The sequence below is a fragment of the Ostrinia nubilalis genome, chromosome 2 (assembly GCF_963855985.1).
Source record: "Ostrinia nubilalis chromosome 2, ilOstNubi1.1, whole genome shotgun sequence".
Classification (NCBI taxonomy): Eukaryota; Metazoa; Arthropoda; class Insecta; order Lepidoptera; family Crambidae; genus Ostrinia; species Ostrinia nubilalis.
Genome location: NC_087089.1, coordinates 8,960,469 through 8,981,111, shown reverse-complemented (window position 1 = coordinate 8,981,111; position 20,643 = coordinate 8,960,469). Strand labels below are relative to the sequence as shown.

Here is a 20,643-nt window from a genome sequence, read left to right as displayed (position 1 = left end):
CGTCAGTATGCGCGATATCCCGATGTGGGACGATGCGTATGGGTGCAAATCAGTTTAATAATGCCTTTGTGCTTCTCAGTAAAATTATAACGGGTTTGAAATTCCGATACCATCAACATCGTTATTTGCAAAGGGTTTCTGACGTCTTTGGTGAACCAAAAACAATTAAGTTTATGTACGTACAATCACAAAGAAAATACTGACTGAATTAATATTACGTTTTTCCTGACGACATTTTATTAACGTTTCAATGGCATCTATCACCAGGACATTTTACTGTAAATTAACTGAAGGTTCAAGGTTTTGAATGATGCTTGGTTTTATTGTTTTACCAACCTTTCTATAAATAAGCGAGCAGGCCGCGATCCTGACTTTCATGCCAAACTGCTGGGTGGAGTAGGAACCGTGGTGGTTGAGGAAGCCGATGAGCAGGGACATGAAGATGACAGCCGAGGCGCAGTACACGGCCTGTTCGTATGTCATGTCCGATCCTGGCTCCCAGTAGGCCAGCATCATACTTAGCGCCACTGGTTGAAATGGTCTGCAAGTTACGAAAAATAATTGGAGTAGGTACATAGTTAATCGCTGAAAAATATATTACGACGTTCAAAAGTTAGCTAGCTTCATAAAATGTCTCATATGAGGATCAATATTTATTCGCCCTTCTCAGTAGGTCCCTTCTACTTTACAATAGGTACATGTGTTACAAAGATGCACATAACATTTCAGAACTACGATCAAGAATCAAGTGAATACTTACAAGCTTACGGTAAAAAAAATTAAATAAATTGCCCAACTAACGCTGCATCGGTCATTGTATCATGAGAAAAATAAAATAAATTGAAGCTCTAATTAACTTGAATCATGTACCTGTGTCATGACTTTTTATGACACATAAGGCATGTACTGCTAGTACTTGCGTCTTTTGTATTACGTAACATGCTAAAAACGTGGCATAATCGTAAACAAGCTTAATGTATTCTTGTCATGGCGATGCCAAAAGGATGGTACTCACTTGAGGAACAGGGCTTGGATGAGGAACATAATGCCAGAGGGCGCGTAGCTTCTCCAGAAGGTTTTGGCCATGGCGCGCAGAAGTGAAGGCTTGCGGCCTTTTTTGCTTGCCAATGCTATTTCTTCCAACCATTTTCTGTGGACAAAACATATTTTTTTAGAACAGCTCAATTTGGATGTACGTATTTGTATAATATTGTTTTCCCTATTTATTTTAAAAGTCAATATCGAACACATTAACACATTCCGCGTATGGAGTTTATGCTCTCAGTTTATTGTTTTGTATGATACCTTTATTCATTGTAAATATCAGGTTAAGAACTGTAAATAAATACCAACCTAAATATTAACCTGTTTTCCTAAATGCAGCTTCACCCATAAGACTGTTGTGTTTACGCGTATAAAGTGAGGTTCTGGAATTTTTATGCGGCTGCTGTAAGTATATTGAGTTCTTGACCTTACTGGTAGTACTATCTTATGTAAATAGCTATGTTGATTCAATGATATCACCGATTTTGACTTTTAGATTGTTGATTGAAACTTATAGCTTCCTACTTTAACTGAATACCAATTAGTATGATGCAGAGACAAAAGAGAAAAAAGATTGCATTTAGAAATTGGATGAACAAAATTAAATTGTTTAATGTTTTTCCGGTTTCGAAAATACAGAGGCACCTTGCCAAGACTGTCTAGTGTAGACACCGCTACGCTACGGCGTTACAGATTAGAGATTTCGTAGCACTTGATGTGAACTTAGAACGAGATTGTTAGCGGAAATGAAAATACAAGGAAGCTCTGCCAAAAAGTTGTGATTCTTGAAAAGCGCTGTGCCAGTTTCGTTGTTGTTTTAGTATGAAAAGTTTTAAGGATAAAGTAATTATAGCCTGACCAGGAACATAAAAACCCTGGCATAGAGGCGCGTCAATTGCATTTGATAGTGCAACACTGAGTACAGTCGTACCTGTGTTAAATTAATAGGCTAACTTTATGTATCAGGATTCAGGATTACGGGCTAATTTGATATTTTCATAAATTAACGAAAAAATATTATTATAGGTAACCTGGTTTAAATAAATTAAATGAAATCATGAATCGAGCTAGTAGGATTTATTTTATTATTCATCAATAATCAAATTCAGTACATGAATAATCAAATGCAATGTCTGCTCATGAACGCTTCAAACTCGGTACTTCTTTCCCAATTCCATAAAATTCAACACTTAGAAAGTGACAAAAAACTTTAAAATAGGTAGTTGAACACAGCTAATTTTCATAGTGGACTGTACTATACGATAAACATGTCAGTCAATTTGACAACCTTTGGTGGAAACATTAATCAATGAAAATATTGGCGGAACCCTTAGTATTTCTCTTCGACAAATACTTTAACACATTGTGAACCACTTTTCTTTCACGACAATAAAAAGATTTTAGCAATTTAATTCACAAAATAAATTGCGCACATTTAAAATAAAGTTTGTTTACACTTTGACAGCAATAGACTGACGTGCAAGGTGACATGTCATTGAAGTTTTCAGTTACTGTTGCCATTAAAAGAAATTAGTACCTACCATTAGTTTTCCGCAACATGGCGAGGGTTTTTATGTTCCCGGTCGGGCTATACTTAGCACAAAATGCGACGTGAAATTGTATGGAACTCTGCACCCGAGCATAATTCGATTTTGGCATGTTTTTCAAAAGAACTTGGGTGTTAAATGCAAGACAACAGCAACCAGTTTGGCCACGGCTTTACGGATGGATGGCTATCGTGACGTTGTTTATAAAACAGGCTGGCGTGGTTGTGAGAAGTAGCTGCAACCTAACGTGTATTTAGCTGCTAGCTGCTAACCGGCTCTGGTTACAGACGCTCACCGCATTGCATTGTCGCGGCGCCCAAATAAAACGTCAAGATTGTCGAGGCCGCGAGAGCGTCTGTCTCTTCTTGGGAATAAAATACGTAGATTTTTATGTTCGCATTGTGCTTATGTTATGCTATAAATAAATAGTCATTTGCTAGGTACAAACGATTTTCAGTAACAATACTAATATTTGTATTTGTAAGCACTGAAAATATAATCAATAGTGTTTCATTAAATAGTGATACAATCTTCTTTCTATAGACCAACTGATTAAATAAAGCATTTTTTGTGAATAACTTGAAAAGAACTTTTAGAAGTGTTCTAAACTCTTACTACGAGTATTTTCAATATTGTAGCGTGAATAATAATTAGAATTATGTTAAAATGAAGAAAATTATATTTGAAATAATAAATTATAAAAGAAAATCTTAATTAGATAATACTTTTTTTTTAATAATCTGACGCGTCAAAAATTTCTGTCCAACAATTTTCTAGAATTTTAGGTCGTCACCATTCATCAAACTGTAAATCACGCAATCAATTAAGCTATAATTGCTATTAAATCGATATTTAGTACCTACACCAGGTAAAATATTGTGCCCTATGAGAATAAGTTTCATCATCTGATCACGTTATCAATATTATTAATGAAATTATTATTTAATACTACGTTGGAACTACATTTACAAATATTTACTATAGAACTCTAAGTAACGTTGATAAATTATTTATTAAAGTGATTCTTTATAATACCTTTGATTGGTTGGTAAATAATTGAAGTGAGAATTCCACGAAATGATGAATGATTTGGCAAGGATTACAAAATCAAAGTTATAGATTTTTGTGATATCTCTTTCAATTTCAATTTTGTTTCCACTAATTTTTCATTGTGGGCTCTACTACTTTTTTTTACCTTTATTTCGTACGCAGTCTTTATTCTTTCTTGTAGTTGGAACATTATAACAGTTTTATAACAATAACGCACTAAAAGATACTGCATCAACCTTGATAATAAACCTGCTCCTTCATTACAGGTTAGTGAATCACCAACCAGATCAACATTGTAAATTAATTTAATCTTTAATAAATTAAATATCATTGACTGTAGCTGTAGGTACCATGGAGTGTCACGTACTACGGTAGAGCATCCGTCTTCCGGTTTTGGAAGATACATCAATTCGTTATCAAATTATAACCTGTTTGTCTTTGGATTAAAGCCCTTTTCTGACGCGAGTTTCGTAGAGAAAATAAATTAAATTAAATAATTTACATACAAAACTTTCAAATTTTGATTGAAATTATTGATTTTAATTAATCGTTTGGGGATTAAAGAGTTCGTTGATTTTAAAAGTAGAGTCTTTGCAAGCTCTCTTCTGGGTCTAATTTTAAAGTGTGTATGTAAATACACATTTCAAAATAATACATATTAGATTAAATTAGACCCAGAAGAGTTCTTTTTAGTTTACACTAAAAAGAACAGCATTAAAAGGTAATAAGTATAACAACTTTGTTAACTATGCTACGAGTATAGCACCAAAAGGTAAAAGCTCCCGAATTCGATGTGAAATTATTCATAAGCACGAAATAATTAAGGACATCGTATGTTAATATTGAATGAGTGAAAGTGTAGTGTTATGTTCGTTAATGATCATAATAAATACATATTTCTCGTAGATACCGCGCAGCCGCAGCCGATTCTGTGTCTTCACCGTCTCCAATCGATAATGCAAATTAACAACCAATTTTTCTTGTCTATTTGTATAATAACCATAATTTCTGAATCCATTATTAACTTATGTGCGACTGTGCGTGTCAGCCAACGCAATTATGCGGTTGATCAAGTCCTAAAAATTAATATAGGGGTGAATGGCTCAAATAAATGGGAAAAAAGAATGTGTTTTTATTAAGTTACTTATTGGATTTTATGGCAAAAATGTTTTATATTCTACTCTTTTAAATCTTAATAAAAATAAACTGCTTTTCACCATTTCCAAAGTAATCAATTTGCTATGTTTAACTGCCTATTTAAAATCTAAAATTAGAGCACAATTAATATGGATGTGTTAAATCGATGATCAAACATTTCAATACCTGACCAATTTCTATGTGGGATCATATTCATAACTGTATCGGTACTATACATATTAATAACACGATGAATAGAGTTTTAGTTTGTAAAAGCCATACACATGTTTTTTTTTATTTTACTGTACATTTTAGGACTTAGCTACAGTGCGAGTATTTGAGTATAATTCCACCAACATTGACCACGTACGAAATGTCAAAAACATATAAGGCGTTCCTTAAGTAGGGCTATAACATACTTATCACGACAATGCATGCAATAAAGTGAGTGCCAAGTTTAAACAACTCGGCTGATTGCTACGAGCGATTGCATCCGATGGTTTCATCGCCTTGTCCTTATTTTGGTGTGACGAATAAGCTGTTTTACACAATTTCAAATTATACTGCAATTGAAGCTGAAGTGTATCCTTTATATGCCTATTTATTGGCTGTAGGCGGTTAAAGCATCTATCTACTAGAATAGACCAGCTTATTAGCTAGTTAATTTTTTTCGAGTAAAGAACTTAAATATTTTCCAAATTTTTTACATAATTTTGCACAAAGGGTCGTTCGTGTAACCTAAAAGTTAAATCTACTCAAATAATTTGTACAGTTAAATGATTACTTCCATAATATAAAAAAAAACTACGAGTTTTTACATAGTATAGAGGTACACGTATTTTAAGGTAGAGCCCTGCCTCAATGATATGACTCCAAATTAAAAAGCAACATCATTATAATACAAGGTTGTACCTAATTTCCTTTTTCTTTCCAAATAGGCACATAAACATTCAACTTATCTTTATACGCACGTAAAGCGCTTGAAAGGCGTCCTTTTTGTGAAATGAAGTGACTATATTAGTAAGGAGGATGTAAGTATAAAAGAACTTGTTTTGTTTGAAGGCCAAAGTGCGACACTGGCTCGGCCAGTCCGACTGCATATCCGTGGTTATGGTGAATCCCTTTATCAGTGACCTTAGCTCATATACCGCGACTTAAAATATATTAACTGGTCTTGAGAACGGTATTTCTCTGATCTCTCCAAATTAACGGTGTTATCTGGTTTGAATCGCGGTATGGATGGGTTGAAATGCAATTGGCATGTAAACAGAATGCAACGGGAATCTTAAATCGATCGTAAAAGTGGTAAAAGTATGAAATTGTGAGTTTTTGATGAACACGAGGGAGGGACAGTGAAAGTTTTTGACTCCTCTAAAAACAGGGGTCAGATTCTGTAACAGTAGGGACATCACAGTATTTAGTGGGATCTACTTGGCGAAATAAACTAATTATAGCTTTATGTATCTCTCCTGTAAACACAGAGATGCTGCTTCGTATTTAAAGGACTGATAGAGTGTTACTGTTTTTACCTAAAAACTCATAATAAGTAAAAATCCTAAAATCTGGTGCTCATACGAATCAACATCGAAATGTAACACAGAAACTGTAACAGCTATTCGGTTTATTGTTAGGATCAAGTGATCCTGCCTCTTAGACGACAATTATTAGACATGTAATGCGTTAATGTTTGTAATGTTTCCTTTGGTATAAACAATAAAATTAACTTCCTCCACAACACTCGGAAGTTGAGATAACCAGAAGAGCAATTTACATTATTTAATTAGATAATGGATTAATTTATTTCTGAACGTTGTCAACATTAAAAGGGTCGGTACTACTTACCGTAAAGAAACCTATAACTATTTTAGAGTAAAAAGTAGGATTGCCATTACGGGATTATCAACAATTTTTTTTAAGAAATAATACGAGTATAATTATTAGTTACACTTCAGAATAATAAGTACTACGTTACACTAATTTTTAATCTTGTTCTACAAAGAGTTAGTAATTGGTAAAACCTTAAATGGGAATTAACTAATAGAATAAGAGCTTATAAATAAATATTGTAAATTAATAAACAATCAATGTTATTTAAAATAAACAACTGAAATAAATGTTAAATCATAGGGCTCCGAGTCGCGGCTGCCGTAGGGTCAACGACTACCGTGCGACAGCATGCAATATAAATAATTGCATGAAGATGATGCACCGACGCTGTGCAACGCACACACAACCTTGCATTGAGCTGCAGTCGTGACACCTCATTATTGTTCGCCTTGCGTAAACCCTTGCATGATCAGAAACAATTTAGGCCAATTAAATATTATGTTTTACTAAACTACAATACTACATAATACTCGTATATATTTCGAACAAAACATTTATATCTTTTTTTCCTCGTGACCTAGTTTTTGTATAATGACTTTCACAGCACATCAACAACATGTCAAAAAATTGCACCGCATCTCGTCATAGCATTATCAAATTGGCTTTAATAGAAAAATTGGCATCATGAGTGTCACTGCTATGCGTAAATGGTGAGTAAGATTTAAGAAAATACGGTCGAATGTATATGCACACAATGAGTAACATTAACAAGGCTTGCGATCGCCTTTATTAGTACTTCCCATTCGCACTGATTCTAGAAGTGTGGAGACCTTTGTGACAGTACCCGCAGCAACAGGCGATGCGTGCGGCTAATATTTTCTTCGCGTGCATTTAGTCAAATTAATCAAGATTTTTTTTTATAAAAGCACTAAGTATCAAAAATTAACTTAACAAGGATATTGTGAGTGTTGAATTTCAAGCATATTTAGTTGTTTTATTATGAGCCTTTTAGTAGTGATATAATATTACTAATCCCGTAAATGTTCTTTGTATGCGAGTGTCACGTAGAACTGGTTGTACCGTTTAAAACGTCTATAATTAATAGATTAAAGTCGATTAATGTCCTATCAAAAATTAGATACGCCTCAATATACTGATTTCAAAGTGTAAAGTCTCCATTTAAAAATAGCCAAAAACGTAAACAAACTATAAATCGTTTTCACGCCATTGATGCCGTAATCATTCACATTTTAATATCATTAGCATATTTTGTGACTCTTTTAACACTATATTAGAACACATTTGAAATACTCATAGGACATATTGACATAAATATTAGTCATTAATAAACTTGATTTTACCGTAAGAAAACAGAAATGTAAGCAATGTTGGAGATTTAGGCACGAGTAAGTTCATTGTAATTGTATGTCATTGTCTATAACTTTTTTGTAAGCCAAGGTGTAGTGACTCTTATTAAGTAATTTAAGTATCGCTGGTATTTTCCTTTGTATTTTCAGTGCTAATTTAGCAAAAAGTTTTAACTTAATGATTCCATAAATGAAACAACATAAAGCGCATGCGCAAGTGTTTTTTGTTTGCTGTAAGCGATATTTTCGTGAACTGGCGATGAATAAAAAAAGCGAAAAACCCCAACGACAAAAGTCATAGGGCCCTTTCTCATATTGTTTTCTTTTTCAAGAACCCAAAACCAGTCACTAATAGTGAATATTGTTTATATTGCGTAACTATATTGACGACGGCAAGTACTTCGGATAAGGTCTCGCTTTGACGAAATGTTTGTCATGGAAAAGCCGCAGCGGAACGTTTCCACATTAGTGATGTGCCTTGTCATACGAGTCCAAAGTCTCAAGTTGGATGTTAAATTGGCTAATGAAAGGTTCCTGTGTTGCTGGACTATCGAAGTGCCGTCACCGAGCACATTACCCAATGAGCGTGTACGTACCCAATCACAATTACGCGGAACGAACGTCTGAATTAAACAGGATACTACTTTAACTTGTACAGTTTTTATGCAGTCAGATGTTTCCTTGGAACTAAAGGGAGTTTGAGGCTCGCATTTTCAGTACTTGTTGACTTGTATAGTCTACATTAAATGAAAGCAAAAGCTAACGTTTGATATATTTTCTTATTAATTGCCTCTAAAGGTAACTAAAGGTTACATGACATAATTCCAGTCATCATCAAACAAAGAATGAATGCTAAGTGGCAGGTATTAAAGTTCTGTCAATTTTATCAAATTCATAAGCACTCGCGAATTTTGTAGGAAGTAGGATATAATTGCATTTTGGGAAATCGATTTGTTTGTTTTAACAATGTTGTCATAAAATATTCTTATTTGGTGGTGTTTGTCTCCAGTTCTAAGTATCGCGACGAGCGGAATAAACAGTGGTATGGTATCATCTGTTTTACCAGTTTATTATCACCAATTTATCGGCAAGCAATGAAGTGCGAAGTAGCGCCGTTTGTCAAGCTGTTCGCAGCAAACTCGTAGGTATTCTTAGGGCGTTCTTGGATTTGAAGGCACGTTATTTAAGCATGACCAGTATTAAAGTAAATAAATAAATTTGAGCGCTCTTTACCTTTATGGAATGCTGTTAATAGGAATGTGTGGGTAAATTGTTATTAATAACGTTTTGAACCTTTTTTTTCGAAAATAAATGGAATGTTCTGTTGAAAAATATTTGATAGCTAGATAAGGAGGATAAGCTATTGTAGGAGATGAGTATTTGAAGCAGTTGGATTTATTATTCACGTATTGTTTTGGATTATGCATCGTAACACGATTTGTGTGATTTCGCATGTGGATTAGAATTCTAATGAAATACACGCTTCTAAAGCATGCAAATGATCCTAATTTGCTTGACTTCAAAAACTTGTAAGCGGCGGATAAATACACAATGAATAGTTAAATATATTTCTTAAAAGCCATTATTTGTTTTACACACAGTTACCTTTGTAGGTACATTCTAAGTATAGAATTATTGCAGACATATTTTAAGAGTATTTTAATGTGATGTAAAATATGAAATGCCGTAATGGATGATGATGCGAAACCGGCCTATGCCTACATACGAACGCAGACGTGCGTTCGAGGATAAGCAAGGATAGCAATGTTCAGCCTTATTTTCAACGTTATATAAAATAACATCTTTTACGGTTAGAAAAATCAATTCTCACCTAAAACTTAATAAATAAAGCCAAATTGTCACAAGCTGAACATCACTTGAGAACTCTACCAATTTATCTGAGTATTTTTGTGATTTTGTAATTATTGTCAGGAGGTTTCTATTCTGAGAAAATTTGGGATCAATCCGTGGGATAAGTGGGGAATGTTATTTTATACAAAATCTACAGATATAAAATCTAAAAAGTCTAGAAGCTAATTTGAATTATATTATTTGTCGCAGTATTCTGAAAAAACTGTTTAGGAGTCCATGTAAGTACCTAAGTAATTTGTTCAAAGTCAACTTAATATTATGATGTTGTGAGTGAGTCATCATGCTGTGCATAGGAAATTAATTTGAATAAAAATAATACATACTCTTAACAACGTTCCATGCAGGCATTTGTATTTTAGAGCAAACAATACTCGTAGTAAAATATTTATTACGAATATTATGCTTATATTACTTCCTAATTGCTATAAAGCTGAACAAAAGGTGCAATAAGCAAACTAATTAGCATCTGTCTGTACCTGCACTTTGTTAAAATAGATTCAGGCAGTTTCAAAGAAAAATAACAGAAGCTCTACTAACTGTAAGTAAACATTTCGAAATGCTGTACAATGACGTCACTACAGCGTTTCCTATTGTTGTTGATCGCAAGTGGCATAAATGCAATTGCCATTCATGCCATTTACTAAGGTTATGATGAATCGGCCATTCTCAGATGAGCTAGTTTTTGCGTGTCCGGGCTGTTAAATCGTTAAAAATGACAAATTAGAGACATGCAAGTATTTTTATATGTTACTTAACAACCCCATCCAGTTGTGCATTAAATCATAGGCCTCTATTTTAAGTATTTGTGACTTAATTAATTTCATGAACCTCTGTTCTCTAATTACCGTTACGCGTCCGCACACCGACTTAATGTTAAAACTTGGCTGTAATTTTTATGTCGTATAGATTTGGTTCACTCCATTCAACATTTTAAAGAGTACAAAAGATTGTCTTACGCATAGCAAAATATCTATTCAATAGAACCATTCTGTAAATAATTAGAATTAAAAAACTGCTTGTCCGAGCGAAAGTCCTAATTCCCGTGACGTTTTCTGTTTTTGGGCACACAAGCCTAAATAATAATATTTGACACATCATTTACGCGCGCGGCGCGAGCCCTTAGTTAGTTCTAAAACCTGTTAGCAAGTAGACGTCTATTGCGTTGGCGTACCGTCGATGAATTGCGTAAGAGTATAATTACCATATCTTTGGTTTTTAATTTTTCTATTTACCATGTCCTTATTTTTATACTCGATTTTTGAAGGTAGATCCACGTTGTTAATTTAAATAGATTCAGTACTTTAGCCTTCATACGTTGTAGTAAGACAGTATTTGCATACGCTGAAGATTTTGGAAATTTTGAAGATAAACTATCGTTTTATAATTTCCATGTACTAATTACCGTATATTTATAATCACCGTTGTATGAAATTATTACCTACAAATTGCACTCACGATTGAATAAGTATGATGATAAAATATGAAATATACCTACACTTTCGCATAACAACTGTACGGACTTTTCTTCCAATCTGACAATCAAAATTTTAAAAAACTTTCGTTAGAGTAACCTCGAAATAGATTCGATTTCATGACGAATGTTCAGCTTCAGTTGCTGCATGGTTGTTGGATTTAAGAGTATATTTTAACCCCTAAGGTGACCCCATAAAAATAAGTTACCTGGAGTGAAATCGGGGCTTTCTGATGGCCAGGAGATGTCACCCCTGCATGAAACATGTCTCGTACCAGATATTTATTTTTACTATTAGTATAATTGATATTAACATCTTAAATCATTAATTAATTCTAATATAATACCATTAACATCTATCCATAATACCTTTGCCCTAAGAAGATGAGATTTTCCAACAGTAACACTTACCTGGCGTGATCACATTAAGAACAAAAGAGAACAAATCAACAGACAATGGGACTTTTCAAGGCAAGAGTGTATAGGCACTTTGTACCATCCTAAACTGCATCCTACCTGCTTTGTTATGCATAGAAAAAACTTCGTGATATGCAATGGGTACTGGACAGAAGAAGCTTGGAGAACAAACTATATACAAATGGATCCCAAATGTAGAAATACTTTAACGTTTTCAAAATAAAGTTTTAAAAATCTTGAGCTGTGCACCTTGGTTTATAAAGTCCAGTGAAGTGATACCAAACGTCAAAGAGGGTGTGGAAAATCCTGTAAAGCTTACAACCAAAGACTAGAGCTTCATGCAATCTATTTGCTGCATCCCTTCTAAATTCTAAGAATTCTGCATTTAGGCTCAGGAGAAAGGGAATAGCATCAATCTAAAAATTATTGTAAAAGAATCGAGGTGACAAATCATGGGATATGCTGAGCTGGAACTGTCATTATTACAAATTCAATTTAATCTGATAATGGGTGATGGCTGATCGCAGATAGATTAAAAAGAGGAAAAATCACTTAAATCATTAATTAATTTTTCGGTATTATGCATATCCGAAAAATCAAATTTGTGAGATCTCTGTACTGTAACTCGTTTGTACCACATTGAAATCAAATAAATGATGTTTAAGATTCTGATGAAATGTGACACGTAGCCCCTTCTGGCCGAAACTAAGTGTTCCTGTTATAGCCTCAATTATTGCAGTATACTGAAAATATCTTGATACAATAAATAATAGAAATGAGTGTTTTCCTTTTTTCAAAGGGTTATTAAGTGTACCTACAGCGTTTTTTATGACGCTATATACAAATTTATCAATGCAAGATATTGTTTTCTTGCTATTTTACATATTTTTTCTAATTACCGTTAGATTAAGTATTAGCCTTATCTAATTACCGTGACCATAAAATTTTTGGGTCTCATTTACGCGAAAACCGCTTGGAATAATTTGACGCCTTAACGATTGTTAAATTCGTACTTTTCATGTGTTTCATATTTAAATGCGTTTAAGTCAATTAAGCCAAATTTCAAAAATGATATGGTAATTAGGCTGAGAACGCCTAATCGTGAGAATGACCGGAATCATTCACGAGAGATGAATTCAGATTTGATAGGGTAGAGTAAGGGTTCGTTCCCACGGCGATCCAGTTTTGCGGGGTCTATTCGAATTTCAAACATACTTAAGTTTTTTTAAAATTATTAGTCCCGTTAGCCCCTCGCAATAAGCTAAATATGCTTGTCACGAGTGAGCTCACCACAATAGTCTAGTAGCTCTAGTAGATTGAGCTTTGCCTATATTAGAATTAACTGTCTCAAGTACCTTAAGATATAATTACATAGGTTCTTGTATGATTTCCTTTCTTATTTGCAAGGAAAAAGATTTCCAAAAAATTAACTTTAAAGATTGGAAACTGTCCACAGTTATTTCCAAACGCGCATTAAGCAACACGCTTCAAATCTTTTGTCATTAACATAATTGATTTTTAAAATATAATCATCAATTCGTATAAAATAACGTTTGTATAATCATCAAATAAATAACCCAAGACATCAATGAATCATTACAGGCCATTTGATAGAGATGACGATTTTCATCTGTCACAATTTGTTTTCATCGTAATTATTGCGTAATGCGTGATATCGCTTCTAAATGGGCTAATATTTAAATATTTTTCTTTCCTCCATCTAATGACATATTTTTTGTTAACAGTGACTCCTATAGTTATAGATATCGCATTAAGATAATAAATTACTTTTTGGAATAAAAAGAAAAGGAAATGCATCATAGAAACAGCGAAATGAATCGTGCAAACAGATAATGTTACGTCCGTATTCACAAAAGATGCTTGCTTAAGTGAAGCAGCAAATCGAACACACAGCGTTAAATAGAGCTCTGTGATTGGTTCGTGTGTCACGCTGTGTGTCCACGTGCACTGTGAGACCTTATAGTAATGTTTGTGAATACGGGCGTTAGATTACATAAATCATTGAAAAAAGAAGCTATTTACAACTTAAGCACGTACCTAGTGTCCTGTCAACTACAGCTAGAGCTTATCTAACTAATTGAGTAGCTGCAAAAAAGGCACATGGCTCTTTATTGCATTGGTTGATTCAACTTTAAACGAATATTAATAAATTATAGATTAAAACAAGGTTTCCATTAGGATTAGTCATTTAAATTAGCTTAAAACACGACCTGTATTCAATATCAGATCTGATTAGAACTCAACATCACACTACGAGTGGATATCTCTTAGGTCTGTTGCTAGCGTTTTTGATAAAGAAACTCTACATACTTGTATAGGTACTCGTAGATGCAACGTTTTTGAACAATTTTTCCAATTATCTTAGAAATTACTTTTGTTAACCACCTTCACATTGAATTTTGCCAACCAAAATTATTTTTTTAATTAATAATTATTTACATCGGAAAAAATGGTTTACTCTAAGAAATTTCACTGAAAAACAGGGAGAGCTTTTGTATTGTGTTTTATACATAATATTATGTCTCTTGCTTAAAAATATTATCTTTCCGTGAGACTTGGAACTATGTATATATTTGCAAGATTATTTCAAAATTATGATTATGTACCTACTAATTTAATACATGATTTTATTGATCTAACCAAACACATTAAATGGCGTTTAACATTGTATTTATAACTGTGCACTTGAACACATTCACACATTCTAATGCACTTTGTCCAGTATACTTGGAAAACTAGTATTTTGTGATTAAAAAACTAATTAAAACCGCAAATGGGTATATTTTATATGATAATGAACGTTGCAAATATAATTTGAATAATGTAAGACGCAAGTAAGAACCGGCATGCAAAAAAGCACACAAGGAAGTTTGAGTATAACTGATACTTAAAGTTTTTGTTAGTTGAAGGTAAAAAAAACATTAGACACCAGAAATGACAGGACTATTTTTCTTTCAAGACAATAGAACAACATTTTAAACCTAGAATATTTCTAGAAAGTAGCTAAGTAGTGCATTGTTTTGATTGCGAACCGGAAAATGGGTCACAAACTGCTGATATGCAAAAAAAGTGATGGATCACCACTTTGTAGTTCCTTATTAATAGTTCGTGAGTGCCACCAGCATTTGTTTATGACGCGAATATTTTTGAGGTCGTTCTGACATCAGCTTTTACGTTCACAAGTTAAAGAATTTTCAATTGGATGCGTTCTGAGGTCACCGGTCAGGTCAAAGTGAACGCAGACCGCATCAAGTATGACGTATGAACAACATTGTCGGTCAGGGCAACGGTTAGTGGTCCGGGCAAAATAATCTGTCCGCGGTCGTGTCGTGATATTACAATCTGTCAGCGGTGCGGTTTGCGTTCTTTGCTCGCATCAATACAAAAGAGACCGACAATGTTGTTCATACATGGTGCGGGCTGCGTTCACCTCACCGCAGAACACATCCAGTGTGGCAAATCCTAAACCAATTTGTAAACATCCTGGCGATTCAGACTAGCCGCATACTCCGGCGTCATTATCGTTACTCGCTCATTACCGGTGGAGCCTCGCAAATAACTTGCCTGTGACGGCACAAGATAAATCTAGGGAGGCTGCACAGCCGACGGATTACCTGACTCCGAAAATAGATTTCAGCATTCCGAGCTAATGACTGTGCTATTCCTAGCGCTTCGCGATAACCGCGTTAAAAATCGAAGCTGTGTTGCCTTATATCGATTATAGTTTTGTGTGATCTGTTCGGCTAAGCACGTGTGAAAATTCTAACTGAGAACTACCAGAGAAGAAAGTCAGATACAGTGAAGTGTACATTAACAGGGACCCGTTGAAACCCTTGGCCATGGAACTCTAGATAAATAAACATTAATTTTATTTTGTAGAAATCGGTTTACATACAAGCTTTAGTGGAACCCTAGCATGGCGCCAGCTTTCTACGCCTAGCTGTAGGGTGAATGTATCTAGTAGCTAGTAGTAATAAGTACACATGTAATTATCTTAACTTTCATAACTAAATATGGACTCTAACGACCAGAAGGATTAACTTATTGCAATTTGTAATGTAAGTACTGAGTTAGGGCATATCATTAAGCAACTTGCACTTACATTTTAGTTAGATTACTGGTTATTAAGTACTTACTCATATTTGGGAGAATACATTTAGTACATTGCTGTTTCAGAGTCTGTAATAGTCTCTTCAGACCCTATTTTTGCGTCCAATTTTGTAAAAGATATTAGACTCTACCTGTTTACAAATAGTTACCTATAACGAACATATGATTAAAGTTGAAACAAATCTAGATACGATTATCAATTGAGCATTGGATAATAATACATAAGGATATACAACCATGCAATCATAAGATTTTTATGATTATTTACCAGGACAATCATGAGTGTTCAATGAGAACTGGTGGTTGGTAGTTACGACCTTAAAATACCTTTGTCTATAAAGTTGGTCTATGATTAGGCGGGTAATAATCAATCAGTCAAACACGCGGGTACTAATCAGAATCAAATTATATTAAAGTCTTGTTTTCTATAATAGTATCTGAGTACAGACAGCGTCAAATAGTTCGTGACATCCAAAGTAGCCAATAAGTTCAAAACACGTCTTTGTTACAATTGGAATAAGGTTGAGTTATCAACTTTTTGACCACTTTGGGTGTTACGAAATATTTAACGCTAACTGTACATAGGCACAGTAATATCAAACATAATTATAGGCTAGACGAGAGCTAATAATCTCTTTCAAGAATATTTCGTAAAGTTATCACTCAATTTTGTTAATTAACCACAGATCGGATGTGACTTAGAATGACTCATAATAAATGTTTATGTAGTATTTATAAGATTAATTCCTACTTCTAATAGATAGAAGAAGTTATTTAATGGAAAAATGATCATTTTTAAATAAGAATAATAGGCTTCTAAAAATTATCCTCATTTTAACCCGTCGTTGTTCTCGTGATGTTAAAAGATAATTGAAATTAAAGCCCGATTAACACTAGCGAACAATAACATGCGTTAAATTACTACAAAAAGTTTAATACGAGTAGGCTCTCAGGCTCTTTTTACTCGTACGTATTAAAGTTTAACATTTCAAGCATAGATTCTGTCTTGTAATTACATAAAAGGCATTAAACATATTTTCTTGAGTTTTAATCGTTTTGATTGTATCATAATACAGGCTTCACTGTGATTTTATAATAAATGTTCGCATATGATTTAAATTGATTAAGTTTCCCTATAGCGTACTTACAATTATATGGTTAACTAGCGGCCGCCCGCGACTTCGTACGCGTGGATCTCGTTTTACCCCCCCTTCATCTATTTACGCGGTTCAGATTTTTTCATACAATTTTTTTTCCCGCTAACTCCCGTTCCCGTGGGAATTTTGCAATATCCTGTTGTAACTAAGCTTTAAGTTTACTAAGGTACCTGCATGCCAAATTTCAAGCCTCTATCTTACGCGGTTTAGATTTTTTCATACAAATGTTTTTTCCCGCTAACTCCCGTTCCCGTGGGAATTTTGCAATATCCTGTTGTAACTAAGCTTTAAGTTTACTAAGGTACTTGCATGCCAAATTTCAAGAGTCTATCTTACGCGGTTTAGATTTTTTCATACAAATGTTTTTCCCGCTAACTCCCGTTCCCGTAGGAATTTTGCAATATCCTGTTGTAACTAAGCTTTAAGTTTACTAAGATACCTGCACGCCAAATTTCAAGAGTCTATCTTATGCGGTTTAGATTTTTTCATACAAATGTTTTTTCCCACTAACTCCCGTTCCCGTGGGAATTTTGCAATATCCTGTTGTAACTAAGCTTTAAATTTACTAAGGTACCTGCATGCCAAATTTCAAGCGTCTAACTTAAGCGGTTTAGATTTTTCATACAAAAGGATTTTCCCGCTAATTCCCGTTCCCGTGGGAATTCTTAAGTATCCTATAACCTGCCCAGGAGTATGAAGAATAATTGTATTAAGTTTCGTTAAAATCCGTCGAGTAGTTTTTGTTTCTATAAGGAACATACAGACAGACAGACAGACAAAAATTTTACTGATTGCATTTTTGGCATCAGTATCGATCATTAATCACCCCCTGATAGTTATTTTGAAAATATATTTAATGTACAGAATTGACCTCTCTACAGATTTATTATAAGTATAGATGTCTTATTTCCTCGTAGTGCTTAGGAACGTTTTCTTGAGAAGCTAAATTAATTATTTATACCTGCTTACTCAGAAGTTTACTGGCCAGCCTCAATACCGGTGGAATGGCACCCATAAGAATACGATTGTGACATATTTATTGGCGAATAAAGCATAATATAGTTATAGTAACCAATAGGTTTATAAAAGCTTTGTCGTTTAATATGACTTCGTGGGTCATAAAAGCACTAAGCGTTTTATGGATTTTATGTTTAATAAAATGTTAAACAATGATTATTTATCTACAAGATATTTAACACAAATTACCTAGTTTTAAACGGTACTTTTTGTATTTTATTCATGATAATTATTTTATAGTATAAAATTTCCATTGTTTGAAAAAGAACTTGTTAATTACACAAAGGCTTGAACTTTATTGTAATTCTCACGATCACGCCTGAACAAAATAATAAGTCAGCTTATTAATTGGGGTCATATTTCTATCATCGATGTTTACTTGTCAAAATTAAGACGGGTAAAATCTGGTTTTGAATTCTGGTCACATGACGCACTCTACTGGCTCTCCAATGTTAAAAAGTGGGACATACCCAAGTATGCAAGTGGGTACATTACAAGTACACTCGATATGATGATAGGAGCTGTGCTTGTGACTCTATGTATATCGTGATTTATAAGTTTATTTGCAAAATATATTACAAGCATCATGCGTTTGCTATGCCCATAATAAAAGCTCGAGTGTATTTAGTAGAGTCTAAAAATATAGTTTTTAGAATGTTTGTCTTTACGTTTACGCGTTTTCAAGAGAGTACGGAATCCTAACAATATAAAAAAGATTACTGTTGCTTGTTTGGAAACGATTTCTACGCATACGAAGTCGAAAGCATTATTACTAGTACTATAATTAATTACATACTCACAAGTACTTAGCAGGTTATGCAGGAGTTAGTATTTTTCAATCACTTACACTTACATAGCTACGTAAATGAGAGTTTGATAAATTACAGATATCTTTGAAAATATATTGAACCAGTTTTGGTATATATTGGCGGATATTATACCTAATTGTATGCTGGAAATTAACTGCTGGTTGCATTTAACCGGTTCTGCAAGTTTTAAAATTATACGACTGATTACCTACCCTCGAAAATATTTATCTTTATTATAGAAGGATTCTTTCAGTGAAGGGATATGCGAAATTGTTTGGAAAATTCTAAGATAGTTGTGTGAGAATATTATGCCTTCAGGCAGTGTCTCAGGTATTCTACATCCATAATAAGCAAACTTACTGTTCAAGTTGTCATTTTATTTGCGCGCACTGCCTTGAAAAGTTAAAGGTCAGTCAAAATGATGTAGTATCTTCCCAATTAAATTCTTGTATTTAGTAAAATTAATTTTAAAATATGCGAAAACGTATTACAGTAATTTTAAAATTATTTAATTTTACATTAAAATTATTACTTCAATTTCAGAGCAGATTCTTTCAAAAATGTCTCTATCATGAACATTTATTGCGTTATTTATAAAAAGCTTCACTTACTTTTCCAGGCGATCTCCCAGTTTGTCAGAGAGGTGGTTGTCTTTAGGCTTGGTGAGGTCAGCATCGTACAGGTCTCGCTTGAACCCTCGCCAGAACGTCGGCATCATCCAAACGAACCATGACCGCGACAGAAAATTCGCCCGCATGTAGTTGTTAGTTTTCTTTTCCCGCTCCTTCGGCGGAATCTTTTTCAGGTCGCTGGGATCCTTTCCACTAACCATTTTGTCAGTTTTTTTAAATTACAAAAAATAAACTAATAACAAAACTGTAACTGTCTATTTTAAACACTCAAATTAATTTAACAGATCAACATTTTTATTGTAATACTGTAACCACTGTCGAGGCGCAGTCGCCGTGCGGTGTTCGCGCGTGCGCTCACGAGCTATGTGCGAAGCAAGCGCAAACTGTCGTCCTACTGAGTGCCGCGTGCTGCTGTTAGTTTATATGAAGCGACTAACAACACTGTGATGGTACTGTGGTCTTCTTCTCCGCTGCGTCTCATACCCCTTACAGCCTTGTTAATTAGACCCTCTCTGCTAGTTCGGGTATTCACTAGTAGTAAATACCTATTACTAATCAAACCTTCATATGCTATTGGCGTTAGTCATTTTGATAATGTTTTCGGCAGAGTACCTACTAATTGACAAGTGACATGGAAGATTATCTAATTAAAAATCGATTACCACAATCGATTTTAGGTAGGTGGATTTAGATGGAGCGAAAGTTGAGTAAGTAGTTAAAGAAAAAATCAGAGAAAGAAATGGGTTAGTAATAAAAGGTAAACAATGAAATATTGATTCCTATAAGATCCAATGAAATGCATTTAATCCTCATTAATAACTTTATCTCATTAAATAAATTAAAATGTATTTCTATTGTGTATCTACACTGGTGAACAATTGAAGGAAGCTCTCAGCTGTTACAATACCTTTACCTTTTTTGCTGAACAGGTTTGTTTGTTTTATTTTGGTTGATTTGTATCTAGGTATTTCTGTGTTATCTGACAAATAGAAAAACCTCTTCGCCATAATCGCATGTTTTTTTTACTGTAGGTAAGTAGGTATATTAAATTGTTGTTAATTTCATGATTTCATGCAACATTGGCCGCAACTTTAATTTTTTACATGAACGGATCTACATTATGGAGGGTTAACCATCGCTTATTAACATCTAAAACACCAGAAGA

The 20,643-nt window shown here is 34.0% G+C and overlaps 1 protein-coding gene across 1 annotated transcript in view; it reads right to left on the bottom strand.

Annotated features, from left to right (window-relative positions):
- LOC135082217 (ATP-binding cassette subfamily C member 4) overlaps nt 1-19,879 on the bottom strand; it is a 38,983-nt gene extending 19,104 nt beyond the window's left edge. The window contains exons 1-3 of the mRNA XM_063976985.1: nt 19,458-19,879; nt 1,016-1,150; nt 337-541 (exon numbers count right to left, since the gene is read on the bottom strand). Of these exons, the coding sequence (XP_063833055.1) occupies nt 337-541; nt 1,016-1,150; nt 19,458-19,678 (561 nt within the window). The 5' untranslated portion in view covers nt 19,679-19,879. The remainder of the gene's footprint in view (nt 1-336; nt 542-1,015; nt 1,151-19,457) is intronic.
- Nucleotides 19,880-20,643: the final 764 nt, after the last annotated feature.